Source organism: Cimex lectularius, unplaced genomic scaffold (assembly GCF_000648675.2).
Source record: "Cimex lectularius strain Harlan isolate CLEC.00 unplaced genomic scaffold, Clec_2.1 scaffold41, whole genome shotgun sequence".
NCBI lineage: Eukaryota > Metazoa > Arthropoda > Insecta > Hemiptera > Cimicidae > Cimex > Cimex lectularius.
The window spans coordinates 1,109,666-1,130,018 of NW_019393011.1; the positions used below are offsets into that span (position 1 = coordinate 1,109,666).

Below are 20,353 nucleotides of genomic sequence, written 5' to 3' on the forward strand. Positions count from 1 at the left end.
TGCCTTTTTTTTAATCCGTCTTTGAGACATAAAAAAAAGTAATCCAGGTCTTCACATTTCAAAACAACGTTTATTAACTGTTCAAAATTTTTAAAGAAGGTATCTACATCGAAGCCAGACGCTTCCTCTCTAAAAATTGTTAAAGACTTCATATAAATCAAACAAAGTTTAGCCCACTCGTCTCCGTTTTTGCAATCTGTCACTCAACTCCGTTACTGACTGACTTGTAAAAACCCTTTGGTACCACCCATGTTTTTCAAACCTCCCCAGAGCCTCTACGTGGAGCTTTCTTCCACATGGCTGCTACTATCCTCTGCTTTACCATTGTTCATTTCTTGAGCTTTCCTTTGGAGGAGATTTTTGAAGGTCCAAACAAGACTCGAAATGTGTCGCTTCGACTTTTCTATATCCTCATTCTAATCGTTCAAACAATTAATACAATAATCTTTAGTTAATTGCTAATAGTTAACCACAATTAATTATTAGTTAGGTACACAACTAGCTAGCTGTACAAAAAAAATAGTCTTCCCACGACATACAGTTCTTAACAATAAGCCCTAGGAGCCAAGAATAAAAAGATTTTAACTAACAAATTTTTTCTCAATTTGTTGTGCATTATTTCAAGGTTATTTATTATATATCAGTGGATTGTAAATAGTCGAAAAAAATTCCCATTCCTATCTTTCATCCAGACAAATCTGAGTTTCTTTTCGATCATCCCTTTTCTAACCGAGCGACAATGTTTCCGAGTTTCTCAAGGCTCTATCCTTTGACCTTTTCTGTTTGTATACTTTAACAAAATATTTCCTCCAAGGATTATAAAAATGTCGCTTTACACGGACGAAATTGCTTTCGAGATGTTTTAATTGCTATAATTTTGGTTGAAAATTAAACAATAATATATTTGACTGATAACTGATCATTAAATTTAGGTGCATAAAAATACATCATATACTTACAACATAAATAAATAAATACATGAATGAATAGATATATACCAACTAACGATATATTAATTACATTATATTCGACAAGCTTTGTTGTGATTGATATAATTTTATAAAATAAAGCATTACTATTGGTAGAAAATTTCCTGCGTCAAGAAAAAATTGTATGACAATTATTCCTCTCTTGCTGTGAAATTTAAGACAAACTAATCAATTCTCATTGTTTGCTTTAAAAGTTTACTTAATATTCAATTTGTCATTTAATATTTGATGCTGGGCTTTAGATTGAGTTGTGCTAAAAAGGCCCTCCCGTGGGATTAACTAAAGAAAATTGATTTTCCTTTTACCCCTTCAAACATTGAGTGATCCTTTTATACAAATTAGGGGTATTTATATAGTTCTGTAAAATCTCGATATTATTGAATAACAAATCTTGATATTCCGATTCTATTTGTTGTGTAAAATTGTTCATTATTAGTACAATCAACCTTCTGTGATAGGAAAATTAACCCGTTCGTTTTCTTGATACACCTGATCAAAATTATCATCATGGAAAGCATCGATGCAAATATACGTGTTTTTACTTTTAAAATATCGTTATTATCTGTTCAACTGATCTTAATTCTTCTACTCGAGGGAATTCCATTGCACTATTTCAGGTCTGACAATTGCAACTTGACCCCGAGTGTATACTTGAATAATTCGTATTCTCCGTGATGAGAATTCCCTTCTCAGTATTCAATTTAACGCCCTAGCACTTTCCCAAAGGGCCACTTGTAAAATCCTCAAAGGGTTTATTTTTCCAATCTCAGCAAGCACGTCATTAATTAATCGATGGCCGTTATTAAAATTTAAATCAGAAATACTTAATTTAGAAGAGGGACACTGTTTTTATTTCATTATTTTCTGTGCTTTCAATCTCTCTTAAAAGCGATATAAACGCTTACTTAACATTTTTTATAATGTTTACTTTCACTTTTTCAGCTCCATTATGTGGTGAATTTCCCTTACCCTTTTATAAAATGAGTAAGCTGTGAGGGACAACAGTAGAAAAGTAACATGGCGATGACAGAAGAAGAACGACACCAAAAAGAAATCTACGATGTGGCGAATGCCTGCGTCGACGAAGTAATTCTTGAAGCGACACAACAGGTCCAAGCTCGAAAGGTATACCATTTACCTCATTTGGTATTTTTTTAAAGGTCAACCAGCCTACTTTATTATTAAAACAAGGCTTTAACATCGCATGGTTTGTTGAGAGATTCTATAAAGGTTATTTGCGTGTGGTATATTTTTACGGCCCAAAATGTTTATCTAAAAAAACGATCGATAATTCCCGTTTCATTTATTATATACAACATTGTTATTCACATCACTAACGTTCAATGTTACATTTTACATTTGTTTCTGATTTTTTCGTATTGAACGTTCCTGTTAACTCACCTTGACCCCCAGCGGTTTGGCATAATTTTGGCAATAAATCTGTAAAAAATTACAGCATTTGAATCAGTATCAAAAAGAAAACTTTGCGACGAACGATAAAAGCCGCAATAAAAATTAAACTTAACCATCAGATTATAAAATTGTTAAAACTACTTAATGCATGCAAATTGTTTTAAGCTGCGCAATCTGTAACTTCCCTGTCAACGTGTCAAACAGTTTTGATCTTCTCAGGGTCCGCCTACTCTCGCTCTTTGTTCGATAAGTTTGCGTTGGTGTACCTTACTAAAGTTTGCAAAGCACACAGCCTTGTCAATGAGTTTAATTATTTCCAATGATTTTTTGTTTAGTATGTTTGATTAATTTAAATAAAAAATCGTAACGAAAAAATCCAATGTAGTAGTAGTGATCAAAACTGATTTTAATAATCCTATTTTAATATAATTATTTTTTTTAATAACAACCTAAAGGGGGGGACGTCGGGGTAGTATCGGTTTAAACGTTGACCTCACTGTAAAGTAAAGGTCTCGGGTTCGAATCCAGCCACCCTGCATTCGACATACTTACAAATGGGCTTTTTTCAAAAACACTGACACTGGATTGATCTGACCTCTGCTTTTGCCAACCCCTAAAAAAAATGAATAAATAAAACTTTTATATAACTGGTGGAATTTTAAAAAATTACAAATTTATTAAAAAATAAGATTTATTTTAAAAATAAAATTTTCTAAACAAAAAACCCAGTGAGAACAGGCGTACCATTGAGGCTACAGGCGATACAACTGTTTATTTATTTTTAAATAGTTTAATAAATTCGATAAATACTTTTTTCATTATTTTTCTGGGTCACTATAAACAAAAGTCTCCCTTTCTTCCACTGCGACCTAAAAGATCTATTATGGAATTGATCCTTCTTTATTTCCAAACTTCGAAAAGAGCACTGCCCTCAAAACTTTTCGTTTATTTCGTATGTGGCAATTCAAGGGGCAATGGCCAGGATAGAGTCCTATTATTTTCCTTAATCCTAGCCGTCTGAGATAGGTGGATGCTGACATTATATTCTGCCCAGATCATAAAAAAAATGACCACTTGAGTTTTGCACGTTTTCCATCTAAAAACCAAGTTTTTGTCCACAAATGGCGAATAACTCAACAGCAGTTGAGAAATCGGGCAAAGTTGAAGGTGTCCGATTGAAATCTTATTAAAATTTCCTATCGATTCTGTATGGCGCCGCTCCAGGACGACTTCCTTGCTCCACAGCTCAATTTGAAGTTTTCGTAAAACGTGTCAAAATTAGAAGTTCCCCAATTTTTGAAATTACTGATGATTGACTGAAGCTATGAAAACATTTAAAAAGAACCAACTTGTTCAGCGTAAAATTTTCTTAAAAAAAGACTGGTGTAGGTCTGTTGACGTTTTTATGGGCAGTAAATATATGTATATACATGCTGTAACAAATGAAAATTATTTCATTATAATTTGGAACTTTCCAACTCAAGAACTCCATATGATGTTGAAAACTGCTAAATTTTAAAATTTAGATGTGGAATTCGTCATAAATTTACGTTATTAGCTCATCCCAACATTACACAGTTTATCTGTGATTTTAGCAGTTTTATTTTGTTAATAGCAAAATGTGTAATATATATTTTTTTTTTACAATAAATACCCTTCTGGTTGGATCGAACCATTTGTAACGTTCGACTAACAATAAGTTCTGCATACTGTTTTTATTTTTGCTTAATGAACCTCTGACCTCTTGCTGACACTGGGCCGCTACAAGTTCGATTAACCGAGTCATTGGCCTGGAAGGTGATGGACTCTAAGCGAAGCTCCTCGGTAAATGAACATTTCGTCCCTTTTCGCCATTTTCTCTTCATCAATTTCCCTTTGTATGAACGACCAAAGCAAAATTTGAAATATTATTTTCCGAGATAGCAAACAGTTGTAAAAATTTTGTACATTAACGTCCGAAAGGAAGAAATAACAGATAAATGATAATAAAAATATATCCATATACAAACATTATTATATTATGTATATATACACACGTAATTATTGATTACAGTCTGTTTATATTCAATTGCATAATTCCGTTGCTTTCATTTAAATTGAGATTCATTTTTTAGCAGGTTGATTATGGTCCGCCTGTTCTCGCTATATATAATGTCCAAATAATACAACGATCAGTCAGGGTTAACACAGATACTAAAATCTTTACAGAAACATTCAAAAATTCAATACAAGCACTGCAAAGTTGCACTAGTGATAACAACAGACAATAAATATATTCTCCTGTAATAATCTTGGGATAAAAATAAAAGATTTTTCATTAAAAAGACTCCCTTTAACACGAGTAATTATAAACAATTAATTTTGATGTTGATATTTTTTTTTACAGGAAAGCGCTGTTGATCCAAGTGATGGATTAAGTAAGTAGACACAAAGAAAATTAATTAATATTTTCTCTGTCGTTTTCTTTCAATTGCAGTTTGATTTAATTTTTCGATAAATAATATACACTATTTTATTCGACAACTATCATTAATATGTTACAAATTATAAAATATAGTTATTTGGAGATCGTGAGATGCGGTTTGGTGTGACGTAGGATTAGAAAACATTTTCTTTATCGTGCCAACGTTTCGATCATTATTGAGATCATCTCCAGGGCTCAAAGTGTTTGTTTTCCGTGTAGACGTGTCATTCTTCAGAGCCTGGGATTTATAAACATTGTTTAAATTTTACAAATAGGTGTAGGATGTGAAAAAAATTAATTTATGCAATGCTAGAAATTTTAGATTCAATCAAAGTATTTGTACTTACTCAAAGTGTTTGTTTTCTGTAAAGATCGTCGATAGAGGTCTACACAGAAAACAAACACTTTGAATGAGTACAAATACTTTGATTGAATCTAAAATTTCTAACATTGTATAAATTCATTTTTTTCATATACTACATGTTTTTGTCAAATTCAAACAATGTTTATAAATCCCAGGCCCTGAAGATGATCTCAATAAAGATCGAAACGTTACACGATAAAGAAAATGTTTTTCTAAAACCTACGTCACACCAGACCGCATCTCACGATCTCCAAATAATCATTAACTAACGGTCACTAAACACCACACATAAAATATAGTGTTAGCAATTAGAAAGCTGAATTTGCTACTTTCAAGTATAAAGAGGTCTCTGTTCTTTAATTTTCAAACCTCACTGAAATACCATAGCATCTCCAATTATTTGATTTTCCTGAATGAAATAGCGTTTAAAATGGTAATTAATCTATACCGAATAACATACTAGTTTGTAAGGGAATTCATCTTTGATTGATCGCTGATAAGGCTGAAACATAAAACCAAACGAAAATATATGATTGATAGACTCGACGATCTCGTCCTTTCTTCTCGGCACAAGTAAAGCACCTTGTCTTTATATTAGGAACGTTATACCGAGGATTAAAAGAGAAGACGTCTTCTATCGAAAATCAAAATTGTTAATCAATCAATTGTTTACGCCAGTTCCCACATTGATCTCAATTCCGACACGTTTCAGCTTAACTCCGTATTCAATGGGAGTTAATTTGCTCCCGATTCCCTCTGGAGAAATCGACGTCTCTCTCTATACATTCATTAAAAACAATACTACATTAATCAGTAACGTTGTTTATCATTTTAACGATCCGATAACTAATTTGTTATAAAGTTATATACGTGCAAGGCCTGTTGGACGTAATCGTTAATATTGTTTCCAGGAAATCAATATTCAATCTCGTCCTGTTTGATATCGTTATGTTTGGAAAACTTCGTATTCCGTATGAATTTTATTAATATTAATGATAGCAATAAAAATATTAATTTTGTTTTCTCGCATGAATAGTATAATTAGTAAATCCATTATAGTTCGTGGTCCGATTGACCAAATAACTTACTTCAATTAATTAATCTTTATGTAAGATATTGTTTGAGATAAAAAGTCAGTGTCAAGAGCGGGATTCGAACCCAGACCTTCGGCAATACGCCGCTGCTCTACCACTTGAGCTATCGTGACACTGACTTTTTTATCTCAACCAATACCTTACACAAAAATTAATTAATTGAAATAGTTATTTGGTCAATCGGACCACGAACTCTAATAGATTTAATAAGTAAAATGAAGTATATCTTCACTAAAGCTCTCCATGGCCATTTCATTTGTCGCCAAGAATCAAATAGATTACACGACATTTGAAAAATGGCAAAAAGGAGGGAAAATTCAAAAGGTGGGGTTGAGATGTGAAGTTAGTTCCGAGTGGATCGAGGTCACGACAGCTCAAGTGGTAGAGCAGCGGCGTATTTAGCCGAAGGTCGTAGGTTCGAATCCCGGTCGTGACAATGACTTTTTTTATCTCAACCAATACCTTACATAAAGTATAATTAGTGTTAAATGTCAGGATTTGTTGATATTCAGGCGATTCCCTTATTTTTCTAGTTTATGTTTTAACCGACAAATGTTTACAATTAGTTTTTACTTTTTATGTATAATATATTTTTAATATATTTTTTCGCTTTCCTAATTTTTAGATTGAAAAGTGTATGTTTTACATTATAATTTTATAGTGGAAGTGCTATACAGTAAAATACTTTTTCTTATTTTTCTTTTTAATAAAGTAATATTACCATCTAAGTGCCGTTACTGGAGAGACAGACAGGAAAGTGTGTGTAAGATAGTCAATATGGGGACAATAATAATAAAAATAATAATAATAAGCCCGCAGTGAATAGGTGATGGGCGCATTTATTGGGGCGCTACGTCCCTCAGTACATTACACCTTTGTGACCCAATTTCTGACCTGTACTATGTCCCCTGGGGATCTACCAGGTTCCCCATAATTTTTTGTGTTTCTTTGCCTCACCGGACCTGCCCGCTCACCCTCGGCGTTTATCAGGACTACTGTCGTGTTCATGGTTCATGACAGTCCACGGATCGGTGCTTGGATGTATGTGACTTAAGTGAATGTGAAAATATGCCTACCAATAGTGCTTAATTATTTACATTAAATAAATATCAATGTGTTTGTAAATAAAGATAATTCAGGTACTATGATTGGCTAGATAAGTGAATAATTGGATGAGCTCGGATGCATTTTTGCGGCCATCACTTTCGCAACATATTTAGCGGTAGTCTTGAAACGATCATTAGTCCGCAAAGCTTTCTTGGTTACCTCTACAGAGGGCATTTCGTTACACGAGGGTTTTCCAGGCGCAAAATAATGATACAGCTCAGAAACCGTGGCAAACTCTCTAAAGAACAAGAAATCATCAGCGGATCTCTCTCACAGATGCGTCCATAAACAAGATCCTAGCTGAAAAGACGGGGTACGGAAAATAACCGACTGAACTATGAGGCAAGCAAGGCAGCCCAAGCACATAGCTTGCTACTGGATTTGGATTCGTAGGGGTTCGATGGTGAGACTCCTGGAGTATACTGTGTGATGATGTCGTTCAGGTGATGCTGTTTACCAGAAACCTTTTCCTGGGGTGGTTAGCATTCTGCTTACGTCGAATGCCAGTACCGTTCTGAAGTTTTTAGCTAAAGGAGCCTCTCTACTTGTGGGGTTATGGAACGGCCAATTCCATCATTGGGAGAACGCCGAGAAAGTCGGACAGAAATCATTTCAGTCCTTTGAGCTTTTCGCCGTGCGGTGTTGGTCAGGCGCATCGATGCGGATCCGCTCGTCGGAAGTGTCATGTGGACAAGAATTCGCCTTGATCCTTAGGGATGTATTTATCTGGGTACCAAAAAAGAATGGGAAAGAAAGGGAAATAACTGCTTTAAAAATGGCACCATCCTCTGGTACACAGATGGATCTAGAACACAAGAAGGTACGGGTGCAGGAGTATTTGGACCCGGAACCAAATACTCAGAACCCATGGGAAAACACACCAGTAGCTTCCAAGCTGAGATTCACGCAATTATACAATACGCAAGAGATGTACTCAACTCAACTTGAATAAAGAGTACAAAAACAAGAGCATAGCTATCATGTAAGATAACCAAACAGCCATCCAAGAATCTTCTAACCAATTTTGGTAAGAAAGAAATCACCGAATGTGTCAAAGGAAGCAGGAACAGACTGCGAATCCTAACAGGATTCCTAACAGGACACTGCAGATTAAATGGGCACTTAAAGAAAATTGGAACAATCCAAGATGGCACATGTAGATTCTGCAAGGAGGCAGAAGAGACACCAACACATTTACTAACAAACTGCGGAGCTACATTATCCCGCAGGAGGAAATGTTTTGGGATGTATAATGAGACCATAGAAGAGCTTCAACCACTGAAACCAAGCCTATTAATCAAGTTAATAGGACTCACCGATGTGCTTTAGGCAGAGAACGGGGGATACAATAGCTCTTGAAGGGCGCAGTATACCATACCCTGAAAAATTACATCTACATCTACACCTAGGGATGTATTTCTATTTGTGAACATCTCTCGGGAACCAATGTCATCAAAGGCCACCCAAGCTGCCTGCTGTGACGTGTGCGCATGAAATAGTAATGTCCTTAAAATAATGGATTAATCTTTTAAAATTAATAAGGTATAGAGGTGTTTGGCTTTGCCCATACACCATTTTGAAAGAGTAAAACTGCAATGAGCTGAGATCAACAATAATAATAAAACAATAACAATAATAATAAAATCTTCAGTTATTTTAAATCTTTTTTTTTTTGCCAGGCATAGAGAGGTTTCAGTAATGCTGTGTTCTAATGAGAGAAGAGAAGTAGGATGTACTCTTGAGAACTGTAAAATATGTCAGGAAAGGATGTCAGGCTTGTACTTTTCAAGAAGGTGGACATTTTGAACATTTCATTCAATTTTTACAAGCTGGTTGTTTTCTTTTATATTCAGTTTTATACCAAAGAGTCTTTTTCGTTTAATTTGTAATGCTTGCATTATTTTTAATAGATGTTTCAATATTTTAATGACATTTTTAAACGTTAATTTTACACTGGTGCTAACTGACCTTTTAAAAATTATGTACGTGTGTTAAAAGCTTCGCAGAAGGGGAAATGTTTCTGTAAATACCATATCTGTCAATATGTACAAAAAAAGAAAATATTATTTATAATTAGACAAGAACTTTGTAAAATCGTAAAAGTTTATATTCCTGATTTACCCTCAAGAACCATATAGGATATTTTATGTTTTTCCATTGATGTAATCAAATTTACAGTATAATTAATTTTTTAAGAGATTGAGGGCTTTACTGGAAAAAGTTGTGAAATTTGAAGTAACACGAAAAGTGAAATATCTCGAATACACTTGAAAATTAGACTATGGACAATAAAAAATGTTTTAGTCCTTAATCTTAAATAAGACTTTGTTCATAAAACTTCTTAATTGATGAAATTTATTTAAAAAAAGATTACGGATTCTGTTTTTAAGTAAAACTTTAGGAAATTAAGAGGGAATATATTGGTCTAAAATTATTTCGATTTAATGTTTTTAGAAATAAGAAAAGGAAAGCATACAGAGTTATTATTATTAAAATGGTGAAATGATATATAAAAAGTTTGAAAATCATTTTTTTTCGTAAACTGAAAGACAAAGATTAAAAAAATACTTGCGTCCTATTTACATTGATTATCAGTTGGCCTGTTGTGATTATAACAGATAAATCGTTACAATAGTAAATAGCCAATAAGTAAATGGAATAAAATAAAACAGACAGGAAGGGTCTAGGAAAAGTTGGTGGATGATTGGCTTTTAATTGAGTGAAATTCCAAAGCCTGGACAACTATAGATAATAAATGATATCCGTGTAAATAGGGGACATACCGGATGATTAGACAGACGCCTTTTTGACGCTGATTAACGCGCATTAATAGGACAGAGTTAAAAAAGCTCGACTTGTCTCCAGGGGCTTTGGGAGAGGTATGCAAAAAAGATATTTAGTGCTACTTAGAGTACTTAGTTAAGACTTCAAATGTATAAGTTTAAAACAAAAAGTTTTGAGTCAGAACTCCCAGCGTTATGATTATTGATTATCGTCACCTTGGCGCAACATTCAAATTTATTCTCCTACAAAATAATCATTTGTTTAAATATTGCTGCGAATTTATAAATAAAATGGTAAATGTTGCCTCGTGTATAGACGATTTTTGATTTGTATTATTTCTTCCTTACGAACCTTAGGGAGGCAGTAATTTTTTCAAAGTAGTTTATATTTTTTCTCTTGACACTTCTACTTTCAATTTTTGGGAGTACCGCGCTGGCGTCGAAAAGGCGTCGACTCGCATTTACCGTTCTAGTGGTTCTGAGTTCGAATCCTGACATGACCCATGGCTTTTTAATTAAAAACTTTTTTTCGCCTTGCCATTGTTGTATCAGCCATATATTTATATATGTTGCACTGCTCAATTATTAGGTTCTCATTTATGAATATCAAAAGATCGTCTAAAATCCTAATATTTTTTGTGTCCATAATTATGTTCTCTGTTTTTGAACGGAATTCCTCTCCGCCTTTTTGCGGCTCCTTACATAATGATTCCTTATTTTTTGTGTTTTTGGGGCATCCAAGGATGACATGATTTGCTTCGCCGGTTGACCTTATGTCGCATTAGCATCCGCGAGTCAACTTGTGGACGGCTGGTGCGGTAGCTGATTATTGAATCTTATCTGGGAATGCTAATTATATACAAGGGTATGCGATGTTTGGTGGTTGTATGTTGGCTTAGAAGCGCCCTTTCATTAGTTGTCTGTTCATATGTTTACATCGATTTCTTGTGTTTGTTTCATATCTTGAAATTACACGTGACAATAACGTTTGATTTATACCCATTCTGTGCTGCTTCTCTCGCGAGTAGATCTACTTCATTGTTAAATATATTCACATCATAGGCTTTAACCCAGATAAAGTGGATTTTGACTTCAATTTTTGCTTTTCTAGTATATCCATCATTTTTTCTAGTAGGTTAGAGGGTTGAGTATTGAAAACTGGTTTGACCCCTCGTTCACGTTACTCAACAAGTAGGTGAAAAATTTTTTAAAAATACAATATGGAGAATTTCAATAAATTAATCTTTTTATGTAAGGTCTTGGTCGAAATGAAAAAGCTAGCGCCACGAGCGGGATTCGAACACACGACCTTCGCCTAAATACGCCGCTGCTCTACCACTTGAGTTATCGTCACTTAGATCCCCTCGGACACCAACTCCACATCTCAACCTACAACCTTTCGAATTTTCCCTCCTTTTTGTCACTTTTCAAATGTCGTGTAATCAGGATTCGATTCTCGGCGATATATGAAGTGGCCACGGGGAGCTGTTAGTGACTACTTCGTTTACTTATTAAATCCATTATATTTAGCTGTCTATTGGCCAAATTACTTCTTTCAATTAATTAATCTTTTTATATAAGGTTTTGATCGAAATGAAAAAGCTAGCGCCAAAAATGGCAAACAGGAGGGAAAATTCGAAAGGTTGGAGGTTGAGTAGGGGAGTTGGTGTCCGAGTGGATCGAAGTCACGATAACTCAAGTGATAGAGCAGCGGCGTATTTAGCCGAAGGTCGTGGGTTCGAATCCCGCTTGTGGCGCTAGCTTTTTATTTCGACTAAAACCTTACATAAAAAGATAAATTAATTGAAAAATTTTATTTGGTCAATAGACAACTAAATATAATGGATTTAATATGGAGAATATCGCGATTACAGCCCAATTGCAACAATTTTAGTCGTATCGCTAACGAAACATGAAACCAAGCGTTGATCTTGCACATTCTATTCCAACTGATGAAGAACCATTTTCCTACAAAAACTTTTAATCGATAGTGTTTCAAAACATAAATAGAATTCATTGTTGTTTTAGTGCCTTTCGTAATCAAGGATTCCCTTCATGCCACCGCCATTTTCAAGTATTGAATATTCATCACGCTTCTCATTTTCTAATAAATTAATCTTTGTCTTGGCGTTCCGATAGCTAATCCCAAACAGAAATGCGGTCTTTTGAATATCAGTAGGTTTATGAGTTCAGCTCCGTTAATTCTGTTAAAGTTAACCACCTGAGACATACCGATCGCTGACAGCATCTCCTATTAATATACTTAGTTTCCATCAGTAAGAAAACACAAATACTAGCTTATGAATAAAGTCGGCAAACCCAAAAACGATTAGCTAGACAATAATTAGTAATAAGACAAACAAGTTAATTATTGGTCAAGTTTATTGACCCCTAAAGTGACGGTGATGAATCCCTACAGTATTTTAACAGTTTATCTTTTAATTCAAACGTATTTCAAATTGATATATATTTTTAATCTTAAAAACGTGCTTTATACATTCAACCGGCTTTGTATAAGATCAAAAGCATGTCTTTCCTTTTCCACAACTACATCACATTCGTCGTCCAAGTTCCCTGATAAATATTTCACGACAGTAACTTCCCAGGGTTGACGTATTATTTATAAAAGGGTGAATTTTGAAGTAACGTTCAAGCGGAACGCTTTAGAGCTTATAGAAATACCTCAAGAGCCTTTGTGAAAATAAATAAATACTTAAATCCCTTGGTATTCTCAACAATTTCCAATTCTTGTAAATGTTTACTTTTCAATTGTAAAATATAAGTTAATTTTAATATTTTCTTTCTTATTATACTACCGAAATGCTGTAAAATGTTTCGTCTAAAAGCATCGAAAAGTTACTTTTTTTAAATTCATCTTTAGAATTTGACTTTAATAATTCAATTGATCCCGAGATGGAATTGTCTTAACTGAATTAATGTTAACGGCCTGTACAAAAGGTTCAGGTTTCATTACTGAACTTTTTTTCCCGGTTCCTTGTTTAACTTTTCCAAGTGGAAGTAATTTCTTAATTAGTTTCCCGCCTGGGTATTAGGTTTTGTCCTTTACAGATTATTTCTCCTATCCAGTAAATTTTTGTTCCCTTTTCAGATTATCTGATTATTCCGTATGATTTTTACTTAACTGACAATAGCGTAGATAAATTAACATTTTTACCTTATCATCATAAAACAAATATACATGATACCTTGGTTCACATGGCTCTTTTCATAGCAGGCCTGTCAACCACACTTTTCTTTCTGTATCATATTTCGTTTAATTTCTAATTAATTTTGTAGACTTAATCAGCCAATTCAATAATTACATTTATTTATTCCTTGGTTAATTTGTCGGCCACAACATGGATTTCTATGAAGAAACCTGTAGTGAATATGATTAATTTTATTTTCAATTCATTTCATTCACTAATTTCGTAGTCCGCTTGACCAATTAATATATTACAATTAATTAAGGTTTTTAGTTGAGATAAAAGTCAATGGAACGAGCGGGATTCGAACCCACGATCCTCGGCTAGATACGCCGCTGCTCTACCATTTGAGCTATCGTGACCTCGATCCACTCGGACACCAACTTCCCATCTCAATCCCACCTTTTGAGTTTTCCTTCCTTTTTGCCATTTTTCAATTCATTCAATCAAAATTCAAAAGGTGGGATTGAGATGGGAAGTTTGTGTCCGAGTGGATCGATGTCACGATAGCTCATGTGGTAGAGCAGCGGCGTATTTAGCCGAAGATCGTGGGTTCGAATCCCGCTCGTGCCATTGACTTTTTTATCTCAACTAAAAACCTTAATTAATTGTAATTTATTTTCAATAATTGTTCGAAGTGTTTGGCCATCATTTGCGATGCGGAATAGTTCCAGTATCTCATTGACAGCAAGCCTTTTCACCTGATGTTTGTTATAAAGTTTTCATGAACTTTTCATTCGAAATAACCAAAAAAACAAATATTCCAGTGGGCTTAGATAGAATAAACCAAATGTAAAAACCATACAAAAATTGATTTTTACTTAAACAGGTTTGATTGTTGCAACAAGTTTAGTTTTCCAAGTGTGTAATGATAAAATTCGTAGGATTTCAGAATCGTTTACTACCAAATGATTTGTAACGAATATTCGCTTCATTTCGTGTTTCAAACTCCATCGATTAAATTCTAATGAGACATTCAGCCTTTATTAGTTCAGATACATTCGTGTTCCCCATGACGAATCAAATTTCCTTAGATAAAGAGAAAATTGTTGAACCGGGACTGAACAACTTTTCTACACGATATTCCTTCAGATTGTAAGTCCAGTCAATATAAAAGTCGATATTTTGTAGCACGTAATGTAAATTCTACAAACCGTTTTTATATTTGTGATTAGCGTATGAAGTGAAGTTTTTTTGTTTTTTTTTAGCAGTTCCCCAAAATATATTCAGAGAAATGTAACCCGTGGAGCACAATCAATCCTAACGCATCAAAATTTGGCAGATTTCAATTGGCTATTCTCTCTGCATACCAGAGAGGTTGGTATTTCGAGTTAAAATGAATGCAGAGTAAAACCTACACGACAAACAAAGCAATGTTGATGAAGAAGAAATCGACCACGGCGATTAATGTGTTTGGGATCTGGTTTATGGTCAGGTAGAGAAAGAAGTAGACTCTGTGATCAGCCTTTATAAGACCATTAACAGGGCCTGAATAAATATTACAACGTTACATTAATTACAAGTTTTTTGGTTTGTTTTAACTTACAGCATCCTATTTCTCATTTTAACATTACAGAATGACGAAAAAAACCCGACGACGTCGACTACCAGATCTCGAAGTACATGAGGTTGGTTAAGTTGAAATTAAGACAAGTTTTTTTCAGTTTTTTCTATAATTGATGTAAAAAACTAGATTAAACAAACAATTCCAATAGTAAAATAGATCGTTTTTTAAAAGGATTATCAAGGCTTCTTGACTTGTAGAGGCAGTGGATTGGAACTGTGCGAGTAGAATTAGCTCCTACGCATAATATTTCCTTTATTTTGGGAAGACCACTATCTTTGGTAATCCTTTTAAAAAACGACCTATTTTACTACTGAAATTGTTGGTTTAATCTAGTTTACATCAATTATAGAAAAAACTGAAAAAAACTTGTCTTAATTTCAACTTAACCAAGCTCATGTACTTCGAGACCTCTTATTCAGGCTCTGATGATGATCTTATAAAGGCCGAAAGCTTGGCAAATGATCACGGTCTACTTCTTTCTCTACCTGACGCTGACCAGAAACCATATCCCAAACACACAAAGAAATGTTTTTCGAAAAGAAGGAATGATAGTCAAGCAATCTATCAATAAAACAGAACATTGATTAATGGCAATAACTTTTAAGTAAATTGTAAACTAATATATAATTTTTTTAACAAAGAAACATTTATTCGAACAAATCAATTTCCATACATTTAATTTAATTACGAATACATTATTCAATTTAACTATGATGGTTTGAAAGAAAATTCACCAAAACGTCGGAAACTCATTAAGTCTCCTAGGAGTCGACAAAACAAACGATCATCAAAAGTAACCCATTCTTCAACTGAGCGGTTTCAAGCAGTTCTTCGCTTGTTGAATGTTCTATACGATTCATGTCAGGAGAACGTGTTGATCAATTCATTGCGGTAACCCCTTCATTCTTCAAGTCATGAGTGGCAACTCGAGCTACATGAGGTTGAACATTATCATGCTCCAACACGAAGTTTAGTGGGGCCACAGCTTCCAGAAGAATTTCCGCAAAGTACCTCCAAAGATCCATTCGGATATGAGTTCGGAACGGGCATCTACGTTGATTTGACCTTATACAATAACTGACTGTCTGGAGAGGCTGTGACTCACGCAAGGCTCAGAAAGCAAAGCGTTCTCCAACCACGGTCTTGGTCATTTGATTGTTACAAACCAAGCCGGTACTCATCTGAGTTCAAGTTGACGGGTGACGTTTAATGACGGTTCCGTATTGCGGTAAGAACAATAAAACGATCGAGATTCCGGTGGCCTTAAACCGCTTTAAACTATCGTGCATGGTAGAGTGTGGTGTGGCAGACCCACTACTTGGACTCTAACGGACACTATGTCCATCGTAGTGCATCTGCCCGGGCGAGATCTTCTCGCATTAAAACTATGCTTTTAAGAAAAATAATTACGTTTTTACTCAAATTTATTGTTTCATCAAAGAAATAAATTTCAAAGAAACCGATTAACTCATTCTACAAGTTCACTCATTCATTTAATAAATAAAAATGAAGTATACCTTCACTAAAGCTCTCCGTGGAATTTCATTTGTCGCCGAGAATCAAATTGATTGCACGACATTTGAAAAATGTCAAAACGGAGGGAAAATTCAAAAGGTGGTGTTGAGTTGGGAAGTTAGTGTCTGAGTGGATGATGGCTTAAGTGGAAGAGCAGCGGCGTATCTAGCCGAAGATCGTGGCGTTCGAATCCCGCTCGTGACACTGACTTTTTTATCTCAACTAAAAACCTTAATTTGAAAGATAATAATTGGTCAAGCGGACCACGAAACTAGTGAATCATTCTACAAGTTAGATCAGGAAAGGATGAAATCAAATTGATTTTCATTATTTTTAATCTAATGAATGTACAAAGATTTCCATAAGATAGTTATTATGGAAAAGTAGTTTTTTCTTGGGTGTATATTCCTCATTGTCTGTGGCAATATTCCTTCAGATTACTAATGTCTCTTTAAAGATTATCGTTAATCATCAAAAAATAGAAAAATCGTATTTGAGTTTGTGATTAGTTTTGAAAACGCCAAGACAACGATCCATTTCTTAGAATACTATCAAAGTGTGAGACCAGTGCCTGGTATAGATCCGATATAATTTTATATCATCGAGTTTTAGGAAAAAATAATTATTATGTTTTTACTCAAATTTATTGTTTCAACAAAGAAATTAGTGATTATTCGGAAATCGTGAGATGCGGTCTGGTGTGACGTAGGTTTCAGAAAAACATTTTCATTATCGTGCCAACGTTTCGATCATTGTTGAGATCATCTTCAGGGCTCAGTGTTCGTTTTCTGCGTAATTGTGCCATTCTTGCGTGTCGTTTTGAAAGAAAAAATAAATTAATTTCAAAGGAACCAATTAACTCTCTCTACAAGTTAGTTCAGGAACGATGAAATCAAACTGATTTTCATTATTTTTAATTTAATGAATGTAAAAAGATTATAGTATCTAGATATTATGGAAAAGTTGTTTTTTTTTTGTGTGTGTGTATGTTTCGCAGGCTGACTAAATTACGTACAAATTTATAAAATGTCACACGTAATGTCAAAACTTTCAAGAAAGAAATGATTTGAGGTGGGGTGAGTATGGCAATTCACTTATTGTAAAAGATAGTTAAAACCAAATTTTGCATTTGTATCTAGAAAAGAATTTGGACTTATCCGAACGTAAATAATATGTAACAAATGATTTATTTCTTTATGGGAATATATTAAAATGTCCACTGAAACAAAGCTTTTAATAAATATAAATCCAATATTGTTTAAAAATCGTTTTGACTTGTGATTCTGGGATGTTAAAAAAATTTTATTGTTACAGGTGGACTTGCTGCGGGCATCCTGAAAAGAGGGACAAGGTGGCAGAACAGAGCGAGAACGGTTGTTACGCGTATACTTACGCAATTGCGTATTTGTAAATAAGGAACGAAACGGGACCCGAATCCCTAAGCTCCTTTTGAAAGGTTCCATGGAGGATCCTTTGAATTGCAAAATTTCGAAAAATATTTTGTTCTAAGTTAGTACATTTTAAGTGCCATCTTGCTCAGTGTTTTGACACTGATATGATTTCTGTAATATTCGGTTCATCCAGACCAATTTCAAATTCAGATTTGTAAGAAAAAAAAGTCTCTGGACTTCTTTTAAAATGATATCGTGACATATCAACCGATCAAAGATAAAGTGTGATTTTGCACAAACGACCCTGACATCAATTTGTGTAAAATCATGAGGATGTCACTTTCATTCTTTCGACCCTTTTATGTGTACTTGGCTATCATCAAATAACCTTAAATTTAAAAAAATTGTACAAAAATAGGTATGATTTATTACAATTAAATAAAACTACATATTACAAATTTTTAATTGCAATTTCTTAAAACGATTCTGTGGTTTAAAACAAAACAGTCAATTGTTGTCAATTAAGTTATTTAATATGCCTTGAACAGATTAAATAAATAGTAATTTACTACAAAATTTACAAAATTTGTAATAAAAAATAGCCCAAACTGTAATTTTTGTGGCTTTATTTTCGACCTATATAGGAAATGATGTAGCCAATATCTTTATGACACCCTTTGAGTGTGTTATTTATTCGGATAGCATAAGTTAATATCAATAATAGAACAAATTGAAAATTGTACTCTTTAGATTGTATATCGTTGTGTTCAAGTGCGCGAACTTTCATTGAGGTAAAATGTAAGCTATGTGTAACACGGTGTTGTGAACAAATATTTGATTTTTTGTTTTGAACCGTAACTGTGATGTGTATATTGTTGTTACTATTGCTGTTGTGAAATAAGTCATCTTATATTCCAAACCGAAAATGTCTCCGTTTCATGTGGCTAGTCAATAATCAGTCAATTTCCGGCAAAATATTTTTGCTCATAATTTAGATTTTTATGTCAATATAACGAACTCTTATATCAATTGTAAGTTTATTTGGAACGGCAGATTAAATATATTCCGAGATTTTTTTAAAATCTATAATGTATTTTCAAGTAATATTCAAAGGGATCAAATTTTATTATAAAATGTCATATTTTCTGAATTAAACTCTTATACGGTGACAATCCCTAATATAGTCTAAGCTAATCTGTAATATATATATATATTTAATTCATTCGTTCTATATTTTTAAAAAAACCTTTCATGAACGTTTAGAAGAAAAAAATTAACCCCACCCACATTGGAATACAACCTTAATTTTACAATAATAAAATTTTATTTGTAATCAGTTTGTCTTTCTTAGGCCTGTCTTTTTCTCAAACATCCAGGAAAAATTCTTTCACACTATCACTAAAGATTAGTATATTTTCGTACAGACCGTTATAAAAAGGAAAACAAATGTTTCCTATCTCTACAGTGTATTCAGTGCATTTAAGGAAACATTTTAAAAATGATGGTAAAGATGTAATATCTACACAAAAATACGAATCCTGTCGAGCAATGTCTGCTGTAAAATATCTTCTGCCTAAAACTGCATGAATTTTGTATATAATATACTATAATTTTTTTATTAGATTTCTACTGGCTCCTATAAAAGCATATTCTAATAACAATGGTTTGAAATTCTAATAAAAAAAACAACTCTTACAGATAATGGCCTGCCTTTTATCCGTCATGTACATATTGTTTCGTTTAAATCAGTGATCTTTTGTGTGCTCTTTATTGTTGGGTCTTTGTGACTAGACTAAACCCTCAACAAAAAGTCCCAGACGCAAAAATTTACCGGATTTACTTCATGTTCAAGTCGACTCAATTCTACAATGACGTTAATAACGAGGCACGGTTTTTCTAAAGATATTGCATTTTAAATTGTATATTTTCTTTTACATTTTATATTCTCGATCATGAGTTGTAAAACTCTAGTAAGCTATGAATAAAATAATCGCAAGATCGTAAATATAAATTCAAATTTAGGTGCACAGCTTGGGGCCATTTGGAAGTGGAACAAAAACACTAAACGATTTATCCGTTTTCAAAAAAGTAAGCAGAATCTCAATACAACGGTTTTATTGAGCATGGAAGAGTATGAACACACAAATTAACAGGACATCATTGATCCCGTTAAGAACACAAAAATTAAACGAACCAATTAAACAAAAAGACGATGTTTTTACATTCTTTTATTTCTGACAAGCGTATAACCAGGTCAAGATGGTTAAAATTACACCCAGACCAAAACCTTACCACAACTGAAAACGGTAAATAAATTATTATGGCTGTATTATTTAATCTTGATGGCACATGTGTTTGTGTCGGGGTGTGTGTGTGTGTGTGTGTGTGTGTGTGTGTGTGTGTGTGTGTGTGTGTGTGTGTGTGTGTGTGTTTAAACTCCGTTACACGACGAACATAATG

At 33.7% G+C, this 20,353-nt stretch overlaps 1 protein-coding gene across 1 annotated transcript in view; it reads left to right on the forward strand.

The window, feature by feature from the left end:
- LOC106663859 overlaps positions 1-19,226 on the forward strand; it is a 29,871-nt gene extending 10,645 nt beyond the window's left edge. Inside the window, exons 2-4 of the mRNA XM_014389055.2 lie at positions 1,932-2,114; positions 4,789-4,819; positions 17,817-19,226. Coding sequence (XP_014244541.1) covers positions 2,007-2,114; positions 4,789-4,819; positions 17,817-17,917 — 240 coding nt within the window. The 5' untranslated portion in view covers positions 1,932-2,006 and the 3' untranslated portion in view covers positions 17,918-19,226. The remainder of the gene's footprint in view (positions 1-1,931; positions 2,115-4,788; positions 4,820-17,816) is intronic.
- Positions 19,227-20,353: the final 1,127 nt, after the last annotated feature.